Source organism: Chinchilla lanigera, unplaced genomic scaffold (assembly GCF_000276665.1).
Source record: "Chinchilla lanigera isolate Chin_1 unplaced genomic scaffold, ChiLan1.0 scaffold00172, whole genome shotgun sequence".
Classification (NCBI taxonomy): Eukaryota; Metazoa; Chordata; class Mammalia; order Rodentia; family Chinchillidae; genus Chinchilla; species Chinchilla lanigera.
The window spans coordinates 281,863-290,047 of NW_004955573.1; the positions used below are offsets into that span (position 1 = coordinate 281,863).

The 8,185-nt window shown below is 55.7% G+C and overlaps 1 protein-coding gene across 4 annotated transcripts in view; it reads left to right on the forward strand.

Annotated features, from left to right (window-relative positions):
- Tfr2 (transferrin receptor 2) overlaps positions 1 to 7,365 on the forward strand; it is a 16,913-nt gene extending 9,548 nt beyond the window's left edge. For all 4 annotated transcript variants that reach the window (XM_005413705.1, XM_005413707.1, XM_005413708.1 and 1 more), the window contains 10 exons: positions 297 to 460; positions 921 to 1,040; positions 1,421 to 1,503; positions 1,586 to 1,649; positions 1,747 to 1,814; positions 1,892 to 1,968; positions 2,048 to 2,132; positions 2,218 to 2,445; positions 2,799 to 2,939; positions 6,628 to 7,365. In XM_005413705.1, coding sequence (XP_005413762.1) covers positions 297 to 460; positions 921 to 1,040; positions 1,421 to 1,503; positions 1,586 to 1,649; positions 1,747 to 1,814; positions 1,892 to 1,968; positions 2,048 to 2,132; positions 2,218 to 2,445; positions 2,799 to 2,939; positions 6,628 to 6,909 — 1,312 coding nt within the window. In that variant the 3' untranslated portion in view covers positions 6,910 to 7,365. The remainder of the gene's footprint in view (positions 1 to 296; positions 461 to 920; positions 1,041 to 1,420; positions 1,504 to 1,585; positions 1,650 to 1,746; positions 1,815 to 1,891; positions 1,969 to 2,047; positions 2,133 to 2,217; positions 2,446 to 2,798; positions 2,940 to 6,627) is intronic.
- Positions 7,366 to 8,185: the final 820 nt, after the last annotated feature.

Consider the following 8,185-nt stretch of genomic DNA (forward strand, 5'->3'; position numbering starts at 1 on the left):
TGGTTTTTCTCCGGTACCGGGAACCGAACTCACGACCTTGCGCTTGCCAGGCAGGCGCTTTTGCCGCTGAGCTAAATCCCCAGCCCCCTCTATTGGACACTCTTGAGCAGGACGCACCCTGTACAACTGTCCAGGGCAGCCGTGGCTGTACTACTCACCTAGGCAGGGTGCAGGGCAGAGATCTGGATCCAGAGTGTGGGAGGGAGAGAAAGAGTAACAGGGAGGCTTGGGGGGCTTCTGTATGTAGCGTGACCCTCTCTTCCACTTCCAACCTTTTCTGCTCTACTCCTTCCCAGGATGCTCAAAGGCCCAGTGGGTCCCCAGGAATGGCAGGGTCACCTCCCAGCGACCCTTTATCGTCTGGGCCCTGGGCCAGTCCTGCACCTCTCGGTCAACAACCACAGAACCTCCACGCCCATCAGCAACATCTTTGGGTGCATCGAGGGCTTTGCAGAGCCCGGTGTGTTCGCCGCCCTATCACGCACGGCCTGTGGGAGCGGAGCCTGTGCTAAGGACCTGGGTCACATGGGGCTGGTGCAGGAGGCCCCAGGGAGCGGGTGACCAGGAGAGGGAAGCTGGGACTGATGGGAGTGGCGGCCCTCATGTGCCAGCCTGTCTGGGACAGTTGCACAGTAGCGAGCTCCCCAGCACTGGAGGTGAGCAAGCCTAAGTTGGATGCTGTGACAACCAATTCAACCATAAGTGAGAGGCCGGATATAAGACTCTTTTGGGCTTAACTAGATGTGGATGGTGGTGGACATCCAAGTAGGTTTCGAGGCAGAGAGCAGCACCTGAGTGCTTGGGGGGAGGGCAGTGCCACTCAGTACCCGTCCGCAGAATCGCCAAGGGGAAGGCCCCGGGAACACCCCCCACACACACACTCTGGAGGTGTAAGTGGGCCCCAAACATGTCCTCCCCAGATCACTATGTTGTCATCGGGGCCCAGAGGGACGCATGGGGCCCGGGGGCAGCCAAGTCCGCGGTGGGGACCGCTATTCTGCTGGAGCTGGTGCAGACCTTTTCCTCCATGGTGAGCAACGGTAAGCTCAGGGCCACAGCCTGGGTCGGGCAGAGCGGGCACAGAGGCAGCTGCGGGTGCGGCTGGACCTGGGCCCCATACCCTAGTGTGTGCCCCTGGCCTCAAGGCACTTCATCTCGGAAGCATTTCCTCCTTGAATGATGAAAGCCCTAGTTAAGCCCATGGGTCTGAGGGACGATTAAGCAGGGCCCCTGCACACAGCCGTCTCTGTCAGTTACAGCTGAGACAGGGCAGACCCCAGCAGTAACATGGGCTGGGATGGGGGCTCGATAAGAGGGAATGACCCCTCCCCCTGGGGGCCAGGACAGAGGGAGACAAATGAAGGAGTCTTTGGTGGCCCCCAGAGGAGCCCATGCTCTCTCCCTCCCCCTTTGTCCCCAGGCTTCCGGCCCCGCAGGAGTCTGCTCTTCATCAGCTGGGACGGAGGCGACTTCGGCAGTGTGGGCTCCATGGAGTGGCTGGAGGTGATTCCGGGTCCTGGGCAGGTAGCCAGGCAGTGGGGAGAGGTTGGTGGGTTCCCTCTCCACACTCTTGCCCCACCCACAGGGCTACCTCAGTGTGCTACACCTCAAAGCTGTGGTCTACGTGAGCCTGGACAACGCAGTGCTGGGTGAGCTGCGGCAGTGCCTCCACTTGGCGCCCTTAGGCCCACCTTGGGCCCCGTGCCAAGCCCTGAGCCTGGCATCCCTTGCTTTCCCTCTCTTCAGGGGATGACAAGTTCCATGCCAAAACCAGCCCCCTTCTGATCAACCTCATTGAGAACATCCTGAAGCAGGCAAGAGGGGACCAGGACAGGGAGTGAGGGGAAGCTGGTGGGGACGGAGTCAGAGCCATGTCTCCTCCCGCCCCCAGGTGGACTCCCCCAACCACAGTGGGCAGACGTTGTATGAACAGGTGGTATTCACCAATCCCAGCTGGGAAGCAGAGGTGTAAGTTGGGGTGGGATGGGGGGCAGAGGGGTGAGGGGAGCCTGAGCCCAGGGAGCCCTCCAACTGGCCCACCCCCCAGGATCCGGCCTCTACCCATGGACAGCAGTGCCTATTCCTTCACCGCCTTTGCCGGGGTGCCCGCGGTGGAGTTCTCCTTCCTAGAGGTGAGACTTCCGGCCCGGCCCTGGGAGCCGTCCCTTGGCCCCTCTACACCACGCCGCAGCCCGCAGCCCCTCCATGTCCCCGCAGGATGACCAGGATTACCCGTTCCTGCACACCAAGGAGGACACCTATGAGAACCTGCACAGGATGCTGCAAGGCCGCCTGCCCGCTGTGGCACAGGCCGTGGCCCAGCTCGCTGGGCAGCTCCTCATCCGGCTCAGCCATGACCACCTGCTGCCCCTCGACTTCGGCCGCTACGGGGACGTGGTCCTCCGGCACATCGGCAACCTCAATGAGTACTCTGGGGACCTCAAGGTTCAAGATGCCAGCCCGCTCTCGACCTCTGGGGTTGGGGGTACACCTTCCCTTAGGGTGCTGCCCAGGCCAGGGGGTCGCCCCTCCTTCCCACCCCATTCCTGGGGTGTACATCTCCTCCGGGAGCCTGGCCTTGCTACTGCAGCCTCCATCACCCGAGGCCAGAGGACAGCGCAGGAGATGAAACCCAACATCACACATCCAGGGTCTTCTCCCCACTTCCCCACGTCCTGCCCCCCGGCACCCCCATACCCCTCCCTCCCGGTCTGAACCCTGTGCCCCAGCACCCTAAACCCGTCCTAAACTAGGGTGCTGGCCCTTGCCATTGGCCCCAGCCCGTGCCTCGCCCTCAGGCCCGCGGGCTGACTCTGCAGTGGGTTTACTCGGCGCGAGGGGACTACATCCGGGCAGCAGAGAAGCTGCGGAAGGAGATCTACAGCTCAGAGGAGAGTGATGAGCGGCTGATGCGCATGTACAATGTGCGCATCATGCGGGTGAGGCCCCGCCCCTTCCGGTCCCCCACCCCCACCCTCCGAAGCCCGCTTGCTCCACCTGCACCCGGCCGGTCTATTGGTTGGTCCTGTCTTCTGCCCTGTCCTGGATCCACAGTGCTCACAGAGCAGCCAGGCTGGAGGACCTCACCGGTCACTGAGGCACGCCCTGTGGAAGGATGAAATGGACATGGAGGGCCAGCCCCTTGGCTACTGTGGCTCAGCTGACAGGGCTGCAGCACCCCTCAGGAGAGCTAGGGCATGCCCCCCACTGTCCACAGTACAACAGGCGCAAGGTTATAGCCTGGCAGGGGCAAAAGACTAAATAATTTCAGAGCGAAGAGAGCTTTCTTCCTTTTGACCACGAGATGGGTGGAAGCCAGACAGGCTGAGCCCTGGCTGCCTGCAGGAGGGTTAGCGCTTATTTGCTCCTTCGTGGGTAGTTTGGGGTGTTTGGCAGCTTCCATTCCCTCTCCAGGTCTCTCTTTCTTTTTGGGGGGCGGGTATTGGGACTCGAACTCAGGACCTCATGCTGCAGGTGCTGAGGCGCTGCCACCGAGCTAAATCCCCAGCCTCCCCCCAGTTCTCATTCTCCCATCTCCTCACCCGAAGTGCTCAACCCCTAAATCGGTGGTGGCGAACCTATGGCACACATGCCACAGCCACAGCAGGTTGTGTTATTGCAAGCTCTAAAAGATTCGCTCTCACTGCTCTGAACCCTTTCATCTCAGGAACTGGGTGGGTTGGGACTGCGGTGGGGAAAGGTTCACAGGGTAAAATTAAAACAGCGCTGTCGTCCCAGCTAGTGCAGATGAGCAGGGGACCCAGAGTGTGTGCGCGGAGCCACTTGAGCACAGGAGTGCGTGGTTTGCAAAGATCGTCACCCTTCGGGGCTTCCTGCTCTTTCTGCCTCAGTTTTTTCCTGTGTGTGCCACCGTCCGCGTCCCTTGGCATCGCTCATTCCGTCTTTCTACTCACAGACTTGTCTCTAGCTCTTCCTTCCTTGCTCTTTTCTCCTGGTCTCTTTTATGCTCCTTTCCTTCTCTGTCTCCTCTTCTTCCTCCTCTCCTCCTTCTGATCTCTCATTCTGCCCTTGTTTTTGTCTCTTCCACTGAGACGCACATGACCCTGGAGCGAGGCTAGAGATTGAGCACGTCTCCTTCACATTCACAGGACTCGGTTTATTTCCTGCTGTGTTAGACTCCAGAAACAACCGCTGTGAAAGGGCTTCCCGCCCCCTCCCCCCAGGAGTAAAGGGCACTTGTGTGTAAAGGTTCAGGACTCCAGTTCAGGGCTGGAGGTGAGGAGACTCAGGACTTCAGACCCAAGGAACTCTAGCTCTGGACCAGGGGTTGGTAAATTACAGTCAGCACACCAAATTCAGCCTGCTGCCAGTTGTTGTCAATAAAGTTTTATTGCAATACCAGCCATGCTCGTGGGTTTCCATATTGCCCATGGCTGCTTTTGTGCTAAGGCAGCCACACTGAGTAGTTGCAATAGCAACAGCTTGGCCTGCAAAGCCTAAAATATTTACTCCTTGGCTTTTTGCAAAGTTTGCTGACCTCTGCTTTAGACTGTGTGACTTGGGTCTTGAAGATGCAGGACTTAGTTTGATGCTAAGAAGACGTTTGAGGGTGGAGAGACCAAGAATAAGGGTGTGGCTTAAGTGAAATAGGCCTGCCTTTCCTTGGAAGCAGGGTGTGGACCAGTTGAGCCAGAAAGAGGCCCTGTGCAGAAGCAGAGGGGATGGGAGCAGCAAATAGTGGGTTAGAGATCAGCTGTGGGGAGCCTTACATGCCAGGACTTTGAGGGTCTGGGCAACCAGGAAATTTAATTGAGGGAGGTACTGTGCACAATGGGAAGGTTTTTGGCCAGAGTGTAAATGGCCTGAAATTAATGAAAGCTGAGCCCTGGATGAGGGCGGCACATGGCAGCAAATACCTGTAGTTGGGGACCAGACCGATGTTAGGCATTTGGAAGGAAAAATGGACAGACAGGAGAATAATACACTAGCAGCTACCATTTGTAGAAAGGTGCTATGCGCTAGACCCTTACTGCAGTTTGTCCCATAGCTCCCCTGTCCCCAGTCTGTGAGGTTGCTAGGATTGTATGTTCCCAGCTTTTTGTTTTTGTTTTTGGAGACAGGGCCTCACTATATAGTTCAGGCTGGTCTTAAACTTACTATGTAGCCCAGGCTGGCTGAAAACTCACTGCCATCCTCCTGTCTCAGCCTCCCAAGTGCTGATATTGTAGGCTTGCACTACCATGTATGTTCCCAGTATTGTGTGCAGATACTGAGGCTCAGCAAGGCCAAGTCACTTACCCACACAACTGGTTGAGCTGAAAGTGGTAGAGCGGCCGAGCCGGAATTACAGACCAGGCAATCTGGTCGCCCATAGCTTCTGATCACCCTACTCTTACTCATCCGTGAAGGACCAGCCCCCAAGGACGCATGTGGTGCTTTGAGGAAATGTGGGTACAAGGCTCAGAGTTTGTGTCCTCTCCTCATGCTGGGGATGGAACCCAGGCTCTTGGGCATACTAGGCATGCACTCACTACCGAGTCACTCCTCTAGCTCCTGTGCAAAGTCTTTGGGAGAGGTTGGCATCACCATGTGTGCAAGGCTATGTCCAGGAACCCCCATTAGGGCAGGATTCCAGTGGGTGATTTGGCAATTGTGCCCATGGAAATCTGGTGGGAGCTGGGATACATGCTTGTATGAGCTTTGTCAGCAAACACATTAAGGCTACCTGTAGAAATTGTGATTTCACTAGAGTGGCACCCAGACAAGGATTTAAAACTCTTCCCAGCCAGGGATATAGCTCAGTGGCATAAGTGCCTGCCTGGCAAGCGCAAGGTCCTGAGTTCGATTCCCGGTACCAAAAAAAAAAAAAAAAACAAAAAACCAAAAAAACAAATAAAACTCTTCCCCGAACCAGGCATGGCGTCACATGTCTATAATCTCAGTGTTTTGGGAGGCTGAGGCAAAAAGATCACACATTCAACCCTGTTTCAAAATACAAGACAAAAAAGTGACTGAGGATGTAGCTCAGTTCAAAGGGCCTGGGTTTAATCCACAGTATCTGAAAAAAAAACAAACAAAAAATCCTTCCCTGGTTGATTCTAAACCAGGGTTGCGAGCCCCAGGGCTGCAGGAGGTCATCTTGAGGCCTATCCACAGGCGGAGCAGGAAGGTGGGGGAATGGCCAGGAGCGAGGTCATCCCAGGAACAGAGCAGCGCCTGGGGCAAAGGGTGACGAGCTGCATCATTCAGACTGTGCGGTCCCCTTGACCTTTGACTCTGTGCTGTAGACACTGGCAGAGGGGGGACTGGGGTGTGGGGAGGTGCTGTATTAAGACGAGCAACAGGACAACAGATTGATATTTGAGGCTCTGGACAGGGAAGTGTGTCAGGAAGGAAGTCTGGGAAGACTGGCTTCAGGGACTCTAGCCATAGAAAGAAGCCCCCACAGCTGCAGGAAGCATCCTGCCCAGCTACTGCTCACATCACTGGATGCCTCTTCCTGATTGGACGGAGAGGTGGCTATGAAGGAAGGTGCTGAACCATATTTATAAAGGAGGCCCTAGGTGCCCAGGTCAGTTAGGAACTGCAGGCTGGAAGGGTGGTTGTAGCCTTTGCCCCAACAACAACACTCCCCCAACTTAGACTCCCCCACTCCCCACTGTGCAGGTGGAGTTCTACTTCCTGTCCCAGTATGTGTCACCGGCCGACTCCCCATTCCGTCACATCTTCCTGGGCCATGGAGACCACACTCTGGGCGCCCTGCTGGATCATCTAAGGCTGCTGCGCCCGGAAGCCTCCAGGGCCCCCAAGGCTTCCTCTGAGCTGCTGCCCAGCCTGGGCTTCCAGGAAAGTCGCTTTCGGCGCCAACTGGCCCTGCTCACCTGGACGCTGCAGGGTGCAGCCAACGCGCTTAGTGGTGACGTCTGGAACATCGATAACAACTTCTGAGACATGCAGGCCTTGGACCCACACACCCTGGTCCCTCTGGCGACAGCTCTTCCTCTCCCTGCTTGTGCAGTGCGGGATGAAGGAGGTGACTCCGTGCACCTCATTGTGATCTCTGATCCCATTAACCATTGCAATCTCTCCACGGGCCCAGGACAGACATCCACACACCTCTGGGCCTGCAGTGGAGGTGAGCAGATTTTCCTTAATGTGACAGTCATGCTGTCTGCAAGCAGAGAGCAGCAGCCCTTGGTCAGTCACAGCCTCTTGCTCTTGAGAACAGGATCCCCAGGCCTAGAGCCCACGCGAAGGCTTGCTGGGCCCTGGACCTGGTGAGCTCCCTTAGTCGGGGAGATGCCCTGGCTCCACAGCCTTATTATGGCCAACAGGTGGTCTGTGGTAGGAGGGACATGGGGTTTGCGATTCAATAAACCACCCGGTGACATGTGTTGCTCCTAAGCCACTTATGCTTCCTCTTCACTCCCACCCTTACCCTTCATCCCTCCTTTGATTGCTGGGAAGTGTTGGGCAGAAGGGATCTGCATGTAGGATGCTGTCTCTCCGGGGAACTCAGCTGATCTATTGCCTAAGGAAATTTTGGAGCCAGGCATGGTGGTGCACCCCACCAGTAGTTCCAGCGCTCTGGGAGGCTGAGGCAGGACAATTGCAAGTACAAGTCCATCTTGGGCAACTTAACAATTTCACAAGACCTTGTATCAAAATAAAAAAGTTTTAAAGGGCTAGGGATGTAGCTCAGTTACCAGTACAAGAAGAAAAAAATCCTCCTAAGGAAATTGCCTAAGCACATAATGAATGTCTATTTTCCAAAGACCACTGTGGGAATGAGTAGGATCCTGGCTTTGGAACCAAGGAAAGCTAGATAATTTTCAAGCCCTGGTGCAGACTGCAAATTCAGGGCCTTTGTTTAATAAGCAAGAATAAGCCAAACGTGGTAGCATATACCTGTAATCCCAGCACTCAGGAGGCTGAGACAGGAGCATAACCAGGAGTTTAAGGCCAGCCTGGGCTACATAGCAAGACCCTGTCTCAAAAAAAAGGAGCAAATCTTTCCTCCCCCTCAGTCTCTCTAACTGTGTCAGGGGGTTTTGTTGTTGTTGTTGTTTTTCAGATTCAAACCAGTTTAATCACAGCCATCAAAGGGGGTGGGATGGGAGGAGGAACAAATTGCTGTCACTGGCTTAACTATGTTGCTTATCAGTATAAATTCAGTATAAAATTTTCTGGAGTTAGAGAATGGGCCAAAATGTTTTTGCTTTTG